At 48.7% G+C, this 19,734-nt stretch overlaps 1 protein-coding gene across 1 annotated transcript; it reads right to left on the bottom strand.

Annotated features, from left to right (window-relative positions):
• Positions 1-1,053: 1,053 nt before the first annotated feature.
• DCAKD (dephospho-CoA kinase domain containing) lies at positions 1,054-9,380 on the bottom strand. Its single transcript, XM_006833715.1, has 4 exons — positions 9,222-9,380; positions 7,460-7,663; positions 4,166-4,253; positions 1,054-1,345 (listed from the first exon to the last, which is right to left on the bottom strand). Exons 1-4 carry the CDS (start codon positions 9,331-9,333, stop codon positions 1,054-1,056), a joined length of 696 nt encoding a protein of 231 aa, XP_006833778.1. The 5' UTR covers positions 9,334-9,380.
• Positions 9,381-19,734: the final 10,354 nt, after the last annotated feature.

The raw sequence follows: 19,734 nt of genomic DNA on the forward strand, positions 1-19,734 counted from the left end.
AGGGTGAATGGATTGTGACGCTCCTCCACCCACCTCCTCGTAGGTACATGTGAACATGACTGCAATTCTCTGGCCCAGGGAGAAGTCAGTGGGCATTAGTACTGTGCCTTTGGAATCCAGGAGGTAAGGACCTGGGTCTAGTGTGGGAAGAGGCCAAGCAATTCCAAATGGTATCAGCTAAATCGGGAAACCTCTATTGGTGCTTGGAAACTAAAACAGAGCAGGGCATTTCTGATTCAAACAATTTATTAGGCACCATTGATGCGTCAGGCTTCACATTAGGAACACAGAGATGAATAAGACCCAGTCCATCTTCATAGGGCTTACAGTCCAGGAAGAGAGATCAACCAGCTTTTGGCTGATTACTATACTCTGGATAAAGGTAAAACAAAGGATGTAGTATCCTGGAGCACCTAACCCAGCCTGGGGATTAAAACATTTCAGCTAGGAGTTAAGACAGTTGGAGGGGGTGGGGTGGGGGAAGGAAAGGAAATTTATTCCAGGTAGCATGGGCAAAGGCACAGAGGTGAGAAACAGCCTATGCATGTGGAATAGCAGAGAGAGAGAGCATCCACTGAGAGGTAGGGAATGGCTGAAGGCTGGGAGGGGTGCACAGGGTTGGGGGAGCGCTAGAGAGGTGATGGTAGGATGGTAGAGTTAGGCTACAGCATTACCCATAAGACAGTTCTCTCTACACTGTTTGGAGGTGGCAAGCCCTTGGGCCAAATGGTCCAATAGGTTTTTGCCCTGAGGGAAAACCTGCTCAGAGCAGGTTCACCCAGCTTGACACACTGGTGAAGACCACCAAGAGTTTTCCCCACCCGGCTTGCAAGACACTTAGAACAGAGCATCTCAGAGTGTTGCCATCTTTTGCTGTCAGATACTGTTCTCTAGGCAACGCGAGAGGAAGGTGGGAAGGAGTAGTGACCAACACTTCTTTTTCTGTTTTCAATAGGATGCTATTCACAGAAGGTCCACCCAGCCCAGATTTGTATATGTATGTATATGTGTGAGTGAGAGAGAGGGGTGGGCTTTCTGTCTTGGAGCACCAGCCTAGAGTGAAGGCAGGAGGTAGTGGGTGAGCAGGTAGAGGAGGCCAACGAGGCCAACCAGGCCTGTAAGGATGCCAAGCCTCAGCGGCAGGTATTCTAGGGAGCGTTCCAGCTCGGCGTGCAGGACGATAACCTGGCGTTTGGTGGTGCTCCAGTCGCCTGAGTTGTCCAAAACATGGCGGGCCATGTGGACTTTGTCCTTCAGGGGAAGCTGGGCAGAGATGCGGGCCTCTGCGTCCTCCTGGTTCAGCTTGTTCCGCTGCATTAGCCGCTTCAGCTGCGTGTCCCGGTCACTACAAACAGGTAAGAATGCTGCTGGGGCCCTGCAGACCCAGCCTCTCTCCCTAAGCAAGTTACAGGGCTAAGGCTTTTCCTAGAGTCCCACCCAGCTCTGGGGTTGCTCAGAGTTCTACCCCCAGGCAGAAGGGGATTGGAAGCTCAGTGGCCATCCCCTCACCCCCCTCCTTGTGAGGGCCCAGATGGCTCTGTGGGCCACCTAAGCCTTTCAATACAAATGGGCAAGGGGAGGTTTGCAGCAGCTGTTTTTTGCCCTCTGGGGTCTTTCTGCTTTTCCTGAGTTTTCCCAGCTTTACGATGGATGACTTGATTCCCTGGAATTAGTTACATTTTGGATCCCTGTGTGGGTGCCCTTTACTGAAAGGCCTGTGCCTACAAGCTAAACACTTCCTGGGGCTGGGGCTGCTGCATCAAAGACAGTATTCTGGGCCACCACAAAGATCCCTCTCCGTGCCTCCACATGCACATCTAGAGCAAACAGTGTGCTGAGATGCTGTGTTTGATGTCACTGATGAATGGGAGGGGCATGCCCCAAGGTGCTTTAAAGAGGAACAAGGACTTGGGAATTGAGAACTGGATCCCTCCGTCCTCAGGACAGGACAAGCACTACAGGTTAGCTGAATAGCACCCAGGTCTCCCTCCTCCAAAGGAAATTCAAAGAAGACCTCTTCCACCCACCCTCACATTGTCTGGGGCCTTCCTCCTCCCTCAGGAAGCTTGCTCTCCTGCCCTTGAAAGCACAGGACTGCCCAGCTTGACTGGCTGTGATCAGTCCTTGGGGATGGGGTCCTCTCCACCTCCCCTCGGTCTTTATGGGATTCCTCAGAGCCTCCCTGAACCCACAACAACAAAGAACCTCCTTGGGAACACTTGGGGAAAGGCTGCAGCACTGTTTTCTGCCATCTGGGGTCTCTCTGCTTTGCCACTAGACCAGAGTTTCTCCAGTTATAAGATAGGAGGCTTTGATCACTGCAGTTTGGTCCCCTCTTGGGGGGCCCTAGGAAGCAGATTAAGTAAAGCCAGACACACGTGGGGTGGCAGCCTACCCCTCCCATGACAATATGGAGGACCACACACTCGTCACAGAGCCAGTCCCTGCTTGGCTGAGAACAAGGACTATCTAATATTAGTCAGAGGACCACAAATCTGGCTGGGAAAATCTAGGTGAGAAACTGGAGATGGCTTGAGGCCCTGTGGGTGCACATCCTTCTGAGGGTGTGGTCGAGACACAGGGCCTCTGGTAGGTGAAGGAGCATCCTTGCACCCAGAAACAGTCCTGCTATGGTTCGCTTAAGGCTTGCTACTATTATGGTAATGGGATTGCCCCCCAAACACCTATTCCACTAATGGCAAGAGTCTTGCGAAACGTGGAAAATCACATTTTGATATAATCACTCGGGTAAATGTCCCATATTATTTCAGATATACCAGGGATAGCTGCCATTAAAATCAATCCGCAAGGGGATCCTCACTTTTGAAAAGTATAGATTCCTTTAGTAAAAAGCAAAGAATCATTCTATCATAGCTCTTTGGCATTTCCCAGGAGTCATATGGTCACGTATACTCAAAGGGCAGGCCTGGTGCCCAGGACGCTGGCAAAGACTCCTCTGACTGGCAAATGGGGCTGGACCGGAACTCTTGGAGAGCAGGTAGAGGCTCCAAAGCCCCACTCATCACCAGAAGCCACGGCTATCTCTGCTCTCAGCACACAGAGCAACCGCAAAGGCAGGCCTGAGGTCATCTGTAGTTGCAAACATACCTTGTGTCTAGGTCTCGCTATGAGCCCATTCTGTCTCCTTACCTACATTTTAAAAGACTTTTTCTGTTTTAAATTCCCAGGTACCAAGTTCTAAGTGTGTCGTTAAGATTCCAAGGCAAAGAGGATTCCAGGTCTTCCTGGGGCCCATTTGGCCTCAGGTGACTAGCCTTCCACAAACAGGGAACAAAGAACCCAGAGGGACTGCATGCAGTTTACATGGGAGACACAGGTCCCTGGGAGAGCTAAGAAGTAGCCCAAGTCCACACACAGGCTCCAGTGATTCATACCAGGCTTTAAGGACAGCCTGTGGTGGGGAGCTAGGAGGAGGGTGATGCGTGCTAGGAGCCTTCCACATATTAGTCTCTTGAGAACTACCCTGTACTCCAAATACCCACAGAACCAAGTGCCCACCTCTGGATCTGCTGCACTTGGGGGGAGTATCTGGGAAGTTTCTGGAAAGCAGACACACTCACAGCCTTGTCTATTCTGTTACCCGGCTGCACCTCTGACTAATGTTCTCTGACAGCTTGAGCCTCCTGTTTGCCAAACCTGGATTCTGGTTTGCTTCATGTGCTGGAGGATTCTGAGCACTACGCTCCTTCCTTAGATGAGCTCTGTCACTTCCCTCCATGCAGGTGTTGCCAATAGGGGATCCTGGACAAGGCCTTTAACTCCCCCTTCCAGTTTTAGAACTCAGAACTACCAACCTCTGTCCTGACCACCCCCTGATCAAAGGTAAAGTGGGTGAAGCCATGAAAGTGTGAGCTGGTTTGGAAGCTGAGAGGTGCTCTGGGAGGAAAAGGGGATCCGGTGAATGCCAACAGCAACATGCAGCCCAGGAAGGTCAGGCTCTGGACTGAATGGCCACCAATGACCAGCAGGGGGAGCCCATCCCAAGCACTTACAGAAGGGGGGCAACACCAATGCAGACAAAAGGGTCCACTTCCCTGGGTTGGCCAGGGAGGTCAGTTTCTATAGGCTCTGGGCACAGCTGCCACCCCACCCCCCACCCCCCACCCTGTGCCTCTGTGGGGGCTGAGCCAGGCCACAGACTCACCAGTACACCACCACCGTGTGTTTCATGTACTTGAGCAACTTCTTGGTCTCGAACAGCAGGGGGATATCCAGAATCACGTAGCGGTATCCTGGAGAGAGGCCAGAAACCCCACAAGTTCCATTCTGCAAATACACACTGAAGATGGCTTTGTGCCAAGCGTGGGAAGAGAGAAGGAAGCCACCAGACCTAGAGGGAGGGCTCCCGGCAGTGGGAGAGACCTTCCAAGGGCAGACACAACCTGAACTGAAGGTGCAGAAAACCACTGCAGGCTGGCTGCTCCACGGACTAGCAGGAAGGCTGGCATTAGGACTGGCCTGCAAAAGGGGCTGGACGTCTGATACTTGAAAATGAGAGGGTGGATGGAGGACCCCAGCATGGGGTACAGCTCCATACGGGTAGAAGCAGGTATCTCTGACTCGCAGCAATGTGAAGTGAAGCTGACAGTGGCCAGGTTAGCTGGCCTTCATCCTGAACCCGAGGGCTTGTCATTTCCAAGCAGAGTGCAGGAGACTGGGGGAGTTTTCAGGAGCAATGGCCATTTCTGCCCTCCTTCATCTCATCTTTGCTCAAGAAAACCAAAAGGATTGTTTCCCCCTCAAGAGTTCAGTCTCGAAAAATCTGATGTGCCAACCTCAATCAAATCTCCACGTGAGGCATGAGTTAAGAGGTATTCACATGGACAGCAGCAGCCCGAACAGCCAGTCATTGTGGAGACTCGGGGCAGCAGAGCTACTCATCACTGACACCACAGAAACAACTCCAGTGAGGTAAAAGGCGCTGGCTGCACCTCCCCATCACAAGTCCAGGACAGTCAAAGCTGCTTCCTCACCCACTGTGAGTGGGCAATGTGTCCCTGGGCTGCCTGCCTGGGTGCACCGTGGCTCACACCCACCAGTTCTCATTAGGGCACCAAACCCATGTATGTGTGTGAACAAGCTGGCAGGGATGTGTGCAGCAGTGAGGGAACGGGGCAGAAACTGCTGCTGCCCAGAGACAACGAGCCTCGACAAGGCAGAGCCTGCACCCCTGGTGGGATGATGCCCACCCAGCTCCACACACTGCCAACCAAAGAACCAGACACACAAGACCAATTCCATGGTGGTCACTCAAGGGGATGCAGGGAACTGGCAAGGCAACCCCAGCTGCTGAGCTTCCTGACCCCTAGGCTTGAATGAAGTGGTCCAGAGTACAGATTCTGATGGCATGGCTTGGCCTGTAGCCCCTCATTTGCCCACCCTGTGACCTTGAGAGCCCTTTAAAGTATTCATTTGTGGAGTAAAATAAAACGACCCGCCTCACGGGGTGAGGGCAAGGATTAAATGAGTGAACGCATTCTGCACCCCCGGGCCTGGGCCCTTGCTAAGTGCTCCATAAATGATGGTTATTATGACTATTGCTCCAGGCAGGAGGGAGGCTAGCAGTGCTGGACACCCCCTTCTGCCCCTACCTTGGAGTACAAGCCAAGAGCAGCTCCTCTCTGGGCCTCTTATCTCCCTTTCCTGCTCCACTCCCATCGGCTCCCCTCCGCTCACTGGCCTTTCTCCAGGGCCCTCGTGGGAGCTCAGGGCCAGCTCCTTGGTTCTTCGGCAAAGGGCTATTCAGCTGTCACATCCCTCCTGCTTGATAAGCTCTGCCGACTACCCTGACTCGATGAAGACATCCGTCTGCCTACACAGAGACCTCCCAACAGCTGGTGATCTTATCTGACGTTTGATTAGACCAACTTTGACAGTTGTATTTGTTATACTCATCAGGGAAAAACTGGGACTGTGCAAGCCACAGCTGTCGTCCCGTTTTCACCTTATCGGGCTGAAAAGAGCTTTCTGGCTTTTATTTAAGTGGTGGTGGGGGTAGGAGGTGGGAAGGCTGGGTAGGTGACACAGTGGGAGAGCTTTGGAGAGGGTGACATTATCATCCTACGCTTAATTTCAGGAGCAAGCCACTGCTGCCTTGAAACCCTGCAGATGTACTTGTAACTGGCCTGGGAGCAAATGCAAAAGGGCAGGAATGAAAAACAGAAGGCTCCGCTCCTAGGCAGGAGACAGGAGGAGACTCGCACAGACAGGCAGCAGGACAAAGGCAGAGAGACCAGAGACTTTTCTTGGAGTGGGGGTGGCTCAGGGGGGTTGTAGCAAGGTGTGATGGGGGGAGCACAGCAGATCCATGGGTTTGGGGAGGCTGTCTGGAGCCAGCAAGCGCTGCCTGGCTGAAGTTGGAGGCTCAATGTCATGGACGGCTGTCAAGTCTGCATTTCCTTCTAGAGGGAGGTATTGGCTAGGGGGAGGGGAAGAAAGTTCTCCAATCTATACACAAGAAGGTGGAAGAGAGTGAGTGGAAAGGCCTGGAGACAACTGAAGGCGGCGCCCCTATGGTCCCCAGGCAGGAACGTCTAGTCTGACTGTAGGGAGATAGGCTGCCAAGCATTCAGCCCAAGGCCAACACTGGAGGCTTCATAAGCCAAAGGCTAGCAGACAGACCTGCCAGGCCCATGCCGGCCTCTGGCCTGACCCAGAATCCCTGCCCTCTGCTTTCCCAATGCTCCTGGTGACTGCTGTGAAGAACAGGGCCTGCACTGTGGCGTATGGCTTGTGGACATGTTGCTGACAGCTTCCTGTCAGTGATGCAGGCCCCAGCTCTTCACACTCTCTCCTGTCCTTGGAGCCAGGCCTATCTACTGGCTGTCTCTGACCACTGAGGCCTGCTTCTTTATAACTGTCCCCCAGTTAGAACTCCTCTGCCATCTGCCCTGGTCCCTACTCAACTTCCATTCCATCTACAAACTTACTTTCCAGGCAGCTCAACAGTCCCAAATCTGACTCTGATGGTGGTTTACATGTGTATAGTGACTGATTGTCCTACATGTGGACTTTCAGTCCTCCCAACAGCTTTCCAAGGTCGACATTCTTATCCTTACTACACAGATGAGGAAACGGGCTGAGTGTGGACCACTCCACCCGATCATCCAGCTAGACACTGTAGGGGCCAGGACTTAAGTCAGGTCTTAGGTCTCTGCTACGACCACTCCCATCCTCACCAGAAAAATCAACTTACTTCCTAGGGATCCTGGATCAAAAGCCTCATGAGTCTCTTCTCTTTAAATTGTCAACTTCCTTAAGAGTTGGGGGACATGTGCTTCTTTCCTCTGGGGCTGGTACAGGGCTCTGCATGGTGGGTGGTACCCATGAATAGAGTGAACAGACCACCCTGGATAACCAGCTCCCCCCACCCTGGCCAAGCTTTCTGTCACGAAGGGCCCTGGCCCTAGAAGGCATGGACTTTGTCCCTGGATCTTACCCTGGAGAAAGTACTTGAAGGTCTCCTTCATCATTTCCTTGAGGATCTCGGGGTGAGTGATGGTGTTGAGCAGCTGCCGCAGGTCAGGCTGGTTAAAGATCAAGTCCCCCAGCACCTTACGATTGATGTCACCGTTCTCCAGCAAGACCTCAGTGCCAAAGGCCTCCACAATGCGCCGGTACGCGGGGTATCCTGGCTGGACCACTGCGGCACAGGGAGGAGACTGGATCACTCTTGGGAGCCTCCAGGCCAGCTGGAGGACCCCAAGTGGCCAGAGGCAAGATGATGGAGGAAACCAAAAAATGCTTCTTTCAGTTGGAGTAAAAACAAAATGAGGGGAGGACTCCAGACTCTCTGGATCCATGGAGGCCAGATGAATCCCTGAAGCTACTACCCTCAGATCATCTGTTAACCTTAGACCAAAACATCCCCTCAAAGCTTCTTAAAGTCAAACAATAGTTTAGTTTGTTGTTGTTGTTAAGTTTGTTGTTGTTGTTAAGTGCCAACAACAAACAGCTTGAAAACACATCACAACAGCTTGAAAACACTGTCCGGTCTTGAGCCATCCTTACGATTGTTGATACACTTGGGCCCACTGCTGCTGCTCCTGCTGCTAACCCATCTCACTAGGAGTCTTCCTCTTTCCTGCTGACCGTCCACTTTACCAAGCATGATGTCCTTCTCTAGGGACTGGTCCTTCCTGATAACATATGCAAAGTATGAGAGATGAAGTCTCATCATTCTGGCTTCTAAGGAGCATTCTGGATGCACTTCTTCCAAAACAGATTGGTTTGTTCTTCTGGCAAGTCCATGGGACTTTCAATATTCTCCTCCAACACCATAACTCAAATGCATCCACTCTTCTAGGGTCTTCCTTATTCACTGTCTGACTTTCACATGCATATGAGGCTGTTGAAACTACCATGGATTGTGTGAAGCGTGTGAAGTGTGGCTAAGGGAAGGCAATGAATGTGGGAGGTGAGGTGGGGATTGGCTAAACAGGGCTTCAGTTTTATACAAACACCTTTTCTTTTAAAAATGAAAAATTCTTTAAGTAAATATATAAAGATAGTGGTTAATTGTGGATTATGGTAGCTAGTTACTTTGTGTTATTTTTTATATTTCTAAAATTTCTCAAAATAAGAATGGGGATGTGGGATGGAATGAGAACACTGTACATGTAGAAATAATGTTATGGATTCATTCTGAATCAAATACTAAACTTTCATACTAAGTATTTCTTTAAAAAAAACAAAACAAAATACCATGGTTTGGATCAGGCACACCTCAGTCCTCAAACTGATCCAAGTTCGCTTAACCAGTAACAATCAGATCTGCCTTGAGCGCTGTGCTCTTTGAAGAACTATCTCTGTGGGATCACATTGCCAGAGCAACTGGAAAGACCGGACAGAGCCTCAGGAAGCAGGGAGTTGGTGTACGGGGGAGGGGCAGTTTAGGAGAGGAGGGTGAACATCATCAGTGTCACTGCACTGTGCATGTGGGAACTGTTGAACTGGTGTACATTTTGCTGTGTCTATTCTCAACAACAACTAGAAAAAGAACAAAAAGGAGAGGAGAGAAAGCAGTTAGGGGAGAGAGGAAAGATCACACAGACTCCCCAGGTCAGTAATGGGCAAGGTGGAAGAGGAGGGGGCACAGAACAGCGTAGGCCAGCAGAAATGCCTTGGCCTCATCTGAGGCCTTGAGGAAAGAGGGAGGGCAGGCCAGTGTAGTCTCTCTGGTGCCCCCTCCAGCAACTCACCCTGGTGGGCAATGACGTCCACATCGATAACTGCGCAGTTCAGCTGTTTAAACACCTGGATCACTGAACTCTTGCCTGAGGCAATGCCCCCTGTCAGGCCCACCAGGAACATCTTGCTCAGAAAAGAGAGAAGTCAGAACTCACGGACCCAGGAGCCAGGGAGCTCAGTTGGCTGTCAGAAGGCCAGAAGGACCTGCAGGTCAGACAAGAAGAGGGCTGCTCAGTGGTGGACCCTGGGCAAGTGGGAGCCAGCAGAAGGGAGGGGAGAGACAAGTCTGAGTGTGGGGGGCATCAGGACCTCCTGGAGACAGGACACATTCCAGGTGTCTTTTCAAAACTCATGTGAGGAAGGTAAATGAACACAGTTCAAATTTAGTAATCCAAATGCTGAACAAGCAAGCAAGAGGTCAGGTGCTGTTACGTAAAGAGTGCTTTCTGGAGGGACAGCTAGCCTGCTGGGCAGGAAGGAGACACCCATTCCTCCGTAGGGAACCCAGTTCAAGTTCAGATGCCCACCATTTGCCCCTGGTGGGGAAGAACAATGCCATCACAGCCTCCTGTGTGCCCAGGACACTGAGTTCTGTCTGTAGCCACCTCTGGGTCACAGGAGTGATCACAACTGACCCCAGGACTCTAGGCCCTCTTGTCCCAAGCTCCCTTTCAACAGGAAGACCTGTCCACTGCCCCACCCTGAGGGTCACATGGCTGGCTGGAACTTTACCAGGAGTCACAGTCAAGTGGATGGAAGCTGACACACCTCCCTCCCCTCCCCCAAATGGACCATGAATACTCAATAAATAGCAGTGAGAAAGGCAAGGTCGGTGGAAAGTGGGGGTTAAAAAAACAAAAATATGAAGTAGTCAAAATCCCATTCCTGCACTCTCAGACTCTCTAACTCTCGAACTACAGATTTCCAAAGGTCAGGCTGCAATTTCTCAAGTCAGCTGGACTTTGATACAGATAGGAAGAAATTAAACGGAAGGCCAGCGCTTTACCACCACTCTTCACTCTTCCTTCAATGGCCAATCACTTCTCCGGGACCTTGAGGTCTGTCCTAGGACTTGTTTTTTCTCCTTAAACAGTAGATTTGCTGTCCTAATTACACTTTGCTGGAGCTTATACTGAAATGAATTTGCCTCCCGAGAATAAACTAAATGACAAAGGCTGAGTAGTGGGTGGGTGGCGTGGAGCAGCAGGGGCACTCATCTTGAAGATGAACTCTGCCCAGGATCATTCTCAGAGTCCTGGTGTGATGTTCTAGGATAAGTACTGGACTGCTAACCTCTAGGTTGGTGGTTCAAACCCACGAGTCGCTCCTTGGAAACTCTATACGGGGTCTCTAAGAGTCAGAACTGACTCACCAGCACTTAACAACACCCACAAGGATCACTCTCACCCAGGGAAGCCCTGGAGACAGGAAAACACTTGCCACAGAGTCATCATCCAAATAGAGAGACGGCGTCAAGGCCAGCTCTCCACAGGGTCCTGGCCCCCCATCGGTAAACACAAGCTTTTCTCTCCCAGTCACTCAACTTTTCCAGACTCTGGCTGAAGCAACTTCAACCACCACTGAGTACAGGTAGCAGGCCCCCTTGCCTTGAAAACTGACAGACAAGCTGTCATGCGGCTATCCCAATGCAGGGAGACCCCATGAGCCACAGAGTAGAACTGAACCTTTCAGAAGCAGATTGCCAGGTCTTTCTTCCAAGATACTTCTTGACAGGTTTGAACCAGCAACCTTTCAGTGAGTACCCAAGTCCAAACCCACTGCCATGGAATCAATTCCACCTCCTGGTGCCCCATGTGTTACAGAGCAGAACTGCTCCATAAGGTTTTTTGGCTGTAATCTTTATCGGGCTGTGTACCTCAAGGTCAGCAGTTCGAAACTACCAGCGGTTCCTCAGGAGAAAGATGAAGCTTTCTGATCCTGTAAAGATTTACAGCCTCGGAAACCCTGTACATGGTTGCTCTGGGTCGGAATCGACTCGACAGCACTTAACAACAACAACAACCTTTATGAACACTTATTGCTGGTCCCGTGTCCTGTGGCGCTGCTAACCTTTCAAAACACCAACTTTTTGGTTAATATTCAAGCATTTAACTATTTGTGTCACCCAGAGACTTTTGGAGACCTGGGCATGGAGCTGCCAGGCAGTTCTGATGTGTAGCAGGGCTAGGGATCAAGTCTGCCTCTTCATTTACAGTGGTGAAGACCGAGGGTCAGAAAGGGGAAGGGCCTTGCCATAGTTATTAGCAGAGCCAGGTGGAATTCAAGGCTCACAACTCCCTAGTCTTACCTGCTGCCTTTATTGTACTCAGGAGCTGAAAAATTAATTTACCCTTAGACTAAGGAAGACAAAATGAGAAAGGTGAATCTACCTGTAGGCCAATCAATTCAGAGTCAATTGTTTTTCCTCCTGCAGAATGGGATCAAGGGGGCTTTAGGCAGAGACTAGGACACATAAATTCCAGGGTAACTTGGGTACAGTGAATTACTTAATTTGACCCTTCTAGCCATAGTTTTTCTAGCTCACCCAATGACTGGCAAGGACTACGCAAATGAGGTGCTTGTGACCCACAAAGGAAATCAGATAAACTTGTTAATGTAAATAATGTGTATGGCACCCTTGTGGTGTGTAACCATGAAATTAAGGTGTATGGATCATTCAGCAATGAGGGAATGATCAGTTTTGCCATTCTGCTAGGCTTAAAACGAGCCATCATCATAAAGGTGGACCTCAGGACCACTGATAAAGAAGGGCCAAGAGGAGAGCATGTCCTTTGAGCTTGGGCTCCCTGCACCAAGAACCTCTTAAATCAAGGAGATAGAGAGATCTATAACCAAAAAAGAGTCCTGGTGTGGCGCTGTAGGCTAATGCATCAGACTGCAAAGTCATTTGAACTGCAAGGTTGGTGGTTCAAGCTCACCAGCCGCTCCTTGGAAACCCTATACAGGGTTGGTATGGGTCGGAATTGATTCGATGGCACTTAACAACAACAACATAACAAAAGAGATGGTGAGAAGCAACAATAGAGAAATGGCAGCAGCAGAACCAGGAGATGGGCAAGAGACTTCCTGGCCCACAGAGCAGGAAAGCTAAGTGCCTTTGGGCAGCAGGCTTGCTGAAAGAGCAGGGTTCCTTTGGGCCAGTTTTGCCAACCTGTGGAGCTAGAGCTGAGTGCCTTTGGCAGAGTGGGGTGCCTCTGGGCACTTACCAGTAGAGCTTAACAGCTTTGTAACACTTGTCCAACCAAGGCAGAGGCCAGGCTGAGAGCCAGAGAGAGGCCTGTCTATGGGTGTGGCTGACAAGAGGCTGTCCTGATTGAAGACCTGTATCCTGAGCATTCTTGAACCTGTAGTGTAACCAGTTACTTTCCTAATAAACCCTGTAATGGTCAGTATGGTCTATAGGTTCTACGTGGCCACTGCAATGCATTATAAAACCAGCAGAGAAGTGGAGTGCATGGGAGAGACAGTTGTTGTCAGAATTGGTAAAGTTTAGAGTGTGGAGACATGTTTGATCTCTGCCTCATAGGAATCAGCCTTGGGTTGTTCATCTTGATCCTCTTCCTCCTTGTGAAATTACAGGAGGTCAGACACCTCCACCACACCATTTTTATAGTAACCGAACAAATCTCTTCCCATCTCAGAGCCTTGAACTACCATCTGTGAAAACAGACCACCAGCTGCTTGGCCTCCATCAGGAAGGCCAAGGGAATGGTGAAGCACATGCCTGCAGCGGCTCTAGGTCCCTGGCTTAGAGGGATCCGACAAACAACAGCTGTTCCCATCCAACAAGCCTCTTCATAACTCAGCCCCTCACTACGGTTGACGGAGCATTCTGAGCTATGCAGCTCAGTGCCAGGGGCTTTTCGCACAACTGAAGGAAAGCACAGGTCTTGTCCCTCAGGGAGGTTGAGCACATAGACAGTAACCACTGAAACCAGTGGAGAACAGAGCACTGCCTCAATCTGACTCATCTCCTTTCTCGCCAAGTCTTTCTCCATATGTCAGTCACGGCATCAAGTAACTACCGGCTCACCTCAATCCCCTGCCTAAAATCATCCTCCAAGCCCTTCCCAGGGGCCTCCAGGCTTTGGGTGACTACCTGCCACTGTCAACCTCTCCATCCCTTCGGTGATGCCATGTCTGTGGCCTGTTCAGGTTACACTGGCTTTCCCTCTGACCCCAACCATGCAGGCGCTTTCCTACCTTAAAGCCTCTGCACATGCTCTTCCCTCACTCTTCTCCCAGCTAACTCTTCTTGATTTATTTCTGCATTTGTTCCTTCAACCAATCAGACACCAGGCACTGTTCAAGAAAAGATTCCCTCAACATAATCCACAAGACAATGTTCTACGTCCTACTTTGGTGAGTAGCAACTGGGATCTTAAAAACTCTTGAGTGGCCATTTAAGATGCAATTATTGGTCTCTCCACATGCGGAAGAAAAGCGTGTTGAAAACTGAAGATGCTTGGAATCAAGATGAAATGGAACATGTGACCATCAGTTACCATGACTCTGAGACCAAAAGAACTAGATGGTGCCCAGCTACCATTACCTACTGCTCTGAAAGGAATCATCATATCAGAAGGCTGCAGATAGGGTAAGAGAAAATGTGTAACAAAACTCAAAGTTACAGAAAAAGACTGGGATTACTGGTCAGAAAGAAACTGGAAGAAGCTGAGACTATGGCCCCTGGCCACCCGTTAGGTCTAGAATAATACTCACCCTTGTGGTCCAATTTTCAGCCAAGCATTAGATAGGCATATGGGGGGAAAAACAACACTAGTTAAGTATGCTCACCACAGAGTGGTCAACCATTCAAGATCAAAAGGGCAACAATTCCCTGAGGACAAAGTTGAAAAGGGTGGAAAGGAGGATGGAATGGCAAGTAACACCCCAGGGGAGAAGTGGGTAACTGTTGTTGCATGGAGGGGACTTCTTCAATCACTGAGATGAAACAAAGTGGAGGATTTGGTGAATGTAAAACTGATGATCTTCTCTGTAAATCTACACTCAATTCATAATCAAAAGTTCCAAGAAAAATAACATGAGTTAGGTCAGGCGCACCTTAGTCCTCAAACTGACTTCTTTATACCCTTGAGCACTTTAAAGATGTCTTTTGCAGCAGATTTGTCTAATGAAGTAAGTCGTTTGATTTCTTGACTGCTGCTTCCATGAGGTTGGTTATGTATGCAAGTAAAAGAAGGAAAAAAACAGTTCCTGCCCTCCCAAAGCTACCGTCTAATACAGGTAGGGGAGTCCTGGTATGGCACTATAGGATAAGCACTAGACCACAAGGCCAGTTTGAACTGCAAGGTTGACGGTTCAAACTTCCTAGTCACTCCTTGCAAACCCTATACAGGGTTGAACTGACTTGATGGCACTTAATCTCTCTGAAACTCAGTTTCTTTATCTGTACAATGGAGCTAATGGCTGATTTCTCTGAGTTGCTGGGAAGAATAAATAAGTACAAATGGAATGCACAGAAAGGAGCCTGGCACACACTAAAAAATCAATGGTCCCTATTTGTTATTACAGTGAGGGTTTAATTTATAGAAAGAATGACTAGATGCCTCCATGAGAAGGTCAGGTGTCAGCCCAGGGAAGGGGAAATGCCTGCGGTCATAGTCTCTTGTCAGTGGCAATGAGGAGGCTGGAAACTGACTCCCAGCCTGCTCCTTTTCGCATTAGAACTTGCTCCTAGCTGATAGTAATTCTCTCTTGAAAAAATAAAAAGGAAACAAACAAAGCACCCCATGGTTAAACAGAATAAGGAATAGATAGATAACTGAATGGACATTCTCCTTCCTCCTTTGGGAGAGTTCAGGATTTCAGTCTGAAGCACATTCCCATCTTCCCATCAACAGGCCCAAATCTGCTTTATGGGGTCGGCACCTCTCTACTTCATTAACTTCTGCTTTCCTTTCTTCCTTTCAAAGTCTCTCAGGATTTCATGTTGAACACACTGACCAGCTAGCTTTGCCTTTGAATTGCTTTCCAAAGGGGATGTACCTAATTTGCTCCAATGATCAATATAATCATTCACTAAAATGAGTCATTTCCTGCCTTGGGACCCAATTATTTTCTTGTAGAACCAGTGGTTGCAAAAATATATTGTTTTCAGGTTAACTAGTAAGTGCTATTTTTATATACGGTTTCTCTATTCGTAATCTTGCATTATTGCTGTTTAAATCTCTGAGTCCAAGTTCTAGCAATGTGTCTTGGCCTATTAAGTTCCACCTCCTTCAAGTGGCCAGTTACCTGCAGGGAACCCAAGAGAAGGTGTGGACAGTCAGACTCCAATCTTCCTCCCTCCCCACTTGTCAACGCCAACTGTAGGGAAAGGACAGGTCTCACTACTCCCAGTACCAAGGGAGCTCTGGTGGGTGGACAGTTGACTGGAGTTTATGTAGAAGAAGGATCACAGGGAGAGGCAATGTGCCCTCACTCACTGTGTGGTCTTGGGCAAGTTACTTCAGCATTCAGAGCTTGTTTCCTTGAGTTTAAACTGGGATGAACACGGGCTACTGGCAGGAGTCTTCTCAGGATTCAGTGAGGGGGTTATAAGTCACAGTCACCTCATCTACCCAACTCCGTGTGGGGCATGTCACAGTCACTGTGGTAAATGGCACCATTTTGTAAATGGCACTTCCATCCTTCCAGTTGCTCAGGTCAAACTCCTGGGTATCTTCTTGTCTTCTCTCTCAGCCTCTTCATCCAACTCACTAGCACACCTTGCCAGCTCTTCCTCCCACCTTCTCGATCTAGGCAGACACCCGTTGGACCTGAACACTAGCGTTTTGCTCCTGAGTGATTTCTCAGCTGCCATCTTGGTTCCCTGACAGCCTAGTCACCACACTACCTGCATGAGCCTTTCAAAATGTAAGTCAGATCATGTCCCCCTCTACTCAAACCCCTCCAATGATTCCCTCAAAATAAAAAACAAGTCCTAACTATCTACATGGGCTCAAAGTAACAACACCAACTGGAAAGATTAGATAGGAACCTTAAGGGGCTGTGAGTATATGTTCATGGGGAAGAACAGCCCAAGAATGTCATCAGTGTCACTAAACTGTAAATTTAGAAACTGTAGAATTAGAGTGTGTTTTGCTGTGTATATTCTCAACAAAAACAATATAAGTAAACATTTTAAAGAAAATGTACACAAGACCATAGGTAGAATCCTGAACAGCATCTAGAATCTTCTGAGGGGAAATTTCCACTTGAAAGGACAAGCAGACAGACCAGCCTGGAGTGGCCAGAACAGAAGATACTTCCTGAAAGAAAGACTGACAGGAAAAATACAAAACAATATAGGCAGGCTGACTGATTACTACAAGAACAAACAAGTGGCTCACCCAGGAGACATCAAGGCAAGTGGTCGGGTCCCCCTCAGGGCAAACCCCATTCCAAGACTAAGACTCAATGGGAATACATGCTCTGATTGGTGACCAAGTTCATCATCAATAAGGGGAAATGAGGGAAAAACAGCAATGAAGCTGCGAGCTAAGCCCTACAAGGCTCAATAGACTCCTGTGAACCCGGATGGAGACCTGGTTGGCCAGCAGTGTGCCAAGTCCAGGGGACTCTTGGACTCAGAGTCAGTGACATAGCCACAGAGGACTAGAGTGGAGAGTGAAGCGTCCAGCTGATAAGAAGAGAGGGCACATGCATAAGTACACCCACATTTGCAGATAATATCCCCTTGACCTGGCTTCAATGGCTGGATGATCAGAGCTCAAACAGAAGAAGAAAGAAGAGAGAAAAAAGAATAATCTGATACAATTTGATGAACTTGACATACACCTATGAATGCAGTAGCTCAAAAGAGTGAACAAATCTTCACAGCGAGGTTCATTCCCACCTCCTCCGCATACGGAGAGGATGAGAGGACAGGGATGAGCAACTTGGACACTGGCTACCCAGAATGGGGGCGGGGGGGACTATCAAGGCAAGAAGTGAGAGGCAAGAAGTGACTGGCTTACAAGCTTTCAAGAGGGAACCTAGATCCAGAGGGCGTGGAGCAATGTAGAATCTCCACTGAGTAGTATCCATTCTGCCTAGTCAGGGCTGATGAAAGGAGATGCAGATAGGTCTCTTGTGATACAATAGCGAATAATTGTTATCAGGACTGATTGTAAGGGCTGGAAATGTAAAGGTGGACATTTTATAGCAAGGAGGGGAGTGATTAATCTTGCAGTCTAGGTGTGGAGGTCCCTGGGAACATCAAAGGAGAAGAGCGGAGAACGGAACCCTACCCAGGGAGGCAGTGATGCCAGGGATGGAGGCAGAGACAATGACGTGGGGAGATGGAGCGGCTGGGGACTTTGGACCCAGAGAGGGAGAGGGGCTATATGCGGACGACCTGGGGGGTGCGGGGGGAGGCAGACTTGCTGTGTATACCCTTTGGTTGACGGATGACGCATGGAAGGGATTGTAACCAAGGCAAGGAAACAGTATACGACGGGATCAATGTTTAGCTGATGTCCTCCCATTTAAACTATCATATAATTCATAATAAAGCATTAAAGAAAAAAATTTTAAAGATATGAGTCATATCTACTCACAAAAATACAAATATGCTTTTAAGTGAAAAACTGATGCTTCTTTCAATTTTTTCCCTTTGTTTTAATGGATTGACTTTCAACATTGGTTTGTTTGGTTTTGGAGACATTTTTCTGTATCATTGATTTTGTTATAAAACAGTGTTTTCTTCTTAAAAAGAAAATGTATAGCCAAGAATGATCAGAGCTCAACTAGAAGAAGAAAGAAAAGGAAAAAAAGAATAATCTGATACAATTTGATGAACTTGACCTGTATCTATGGATGCAGTTGCTCAAAAGAGGGAACGAATCTTTACAGTGAGGTTCATTCCCACTTCCTCAATACACAGGGTAGACAGGGATGGGCAACTTGGACACTGTCTACCCAAAATGGGGGTGGGGGAGCTACAAAAGCAAAAAGTGATGGCTTACAAGCTTTCAAGAGGGTGCCTAGTTCCAGATGGGGCGGGGGAAGGTAGAATCTCCACTGAGTAGTGTCTAATCTGTCTGAGCGGAGCTGATGAAAGGAGATGCGGATAGCACTCATGTGACATGACAGTGAATAATTATTATCAGGACTGACTGTGAGGGTTGGAAATGTAAAGGTAGACATTTTGTAACAAAAGGAGGGGAGTGGCTGACTTTGCAGTCCAGGAGCAGAGGGCCCTGGGACCATCAAGGGAGAAGAGCAGAGTGCGCAACCCTACCCAGAGAAACAGTGACACCAGAGATGGAGGCAGAGACGATGACATGGAGAGATGGAGCGGCTAGGGACTCTAGACCCACAGAGGAAGAGGGGCTGTGTGCTGATGACTGGGGGGGGGGGGGGGGGGGGGGGGGGGCGGTTTGCAGGGTATACCCTTTGGTTGCTTGATGATGCATGGAGGGGACTGTAACCATGGCAATGTAAAGATACAATAGGATGAATGTAAAGCTAATGTTCTCCCATGCAAGCTATCACATAATTCACAATAAAACAGTTAAAAAAAAAAATGTATAGCCAAGAAAATCCCATGGGGCAGCTCTATTCTATCACATGAAGTTGCTATGGAAAAAAACATACAAACAAAACCAAGTCCCGACAAGAGTCATATACAATGGTTTCATGAGAGACCTGAGGTTCTCTCCAGTCACCACCTTCTGGCCTGCTGCAGCCCTGACCAGGCAGAGCACAATCCCATCTCAGCCTGGGACATGGTGTTCCCTCCGCACTCTTCTGCCCAACTGCTGCCTTCTCAGACAGACTGTGACTGAATATAGAAAATTGCACACCCACTTTATTCTCCTCATGGTCTCATTTTTCTTCATAACATTTTCTTCATAGTGTATTATATATTCATGGGTTTGTTTACTTTGTAATGGCTCTCTCACCACCAGAATCTGGGTACTGCTGTATCTAAAATGCCTCTAACAGAGTCTGACAAGTAGAAGGCCCTCAAAAAAATATTTGTGGAATTAATAAAGCACTCAGCAAAATGCTCAGGATGGGGAACTGGACAGTAACTATTGCTATTATAAAATAAGAACATATCTGTTCTGGAAACCTACTATGAGAATCAGAACACCTTCCCCATTATCACTGCTCACCACCACATTCCTGGGCTGACAATGTCTTCCTTATCGATGAAGACAGTCACTAAGACTGAGAAAGAATGGATGCCTTTGAATTATGGTGTTGGCAAAGAACCTTAAATAGATAATGAACTACCAGAATAACAATCATGCACATTGGACACTTGGTCAGGAGGGACAAGTCCCTGGACAACATGCTTGGTACAGTAGAGGCTTAGCCAAACAGAGGAAGGCCCTCAACAAGACAGACTGACACAGAGCTACAAGAATGGACCCAGACAGAGCAAGGGTTCTGAGGCCGGCGCAGGACTAGGCAGTGTTCTGTGGTACATAGGGTCACTCTGAGTCAGAACCGATTAGACAGCACTGACAACAACACAGATGAGGCAAC

The sequence above is a fragment of the Chrysochloris asiatica genome, unplaced genomic scaffold (genome assembly GCF_000296735.1).
Source record: "Chrysochloris asiatica unplaced genomic scaffold, ChrAsi1.0 scaffold00007, whole genome shotgun sequence".
Lineage (NCBI taxonomy): Eukaryota > Metazoa > Chordata > Mammalia > Afrosoricida > Chrysochloridae > Chrysochloris > Chrysochloris asiatica.

What these genes read in the sequence shown, in the direction of transcription:
- DCAKD (XM_006833715.1), bottom strand. Translation starts at nt 9,333, where the DNA reads ATGTTCCTGGTGGGCCTGACAGGGGGCATTGCCTCAGGCAAGAGTTCA. An exon ending in GGACGTCATTGCCCACCAGG is followed by an intron (nt 7,664 to 9,221) that starts GTGAGTTGCTGG and finishes CCTGTGCCGCAG; the next exon opens with TGGTCCAGCCAGGATACCCC. An exon ending in CTTCAAGTACTTTCTCCAGG is followed by an intron (nt 4,254 to 7,459) that starts GTAAGATCCAGG and finishes GCCTCTCTCCAG; the next exon opens with GATACCGCTACGTGATTCTG.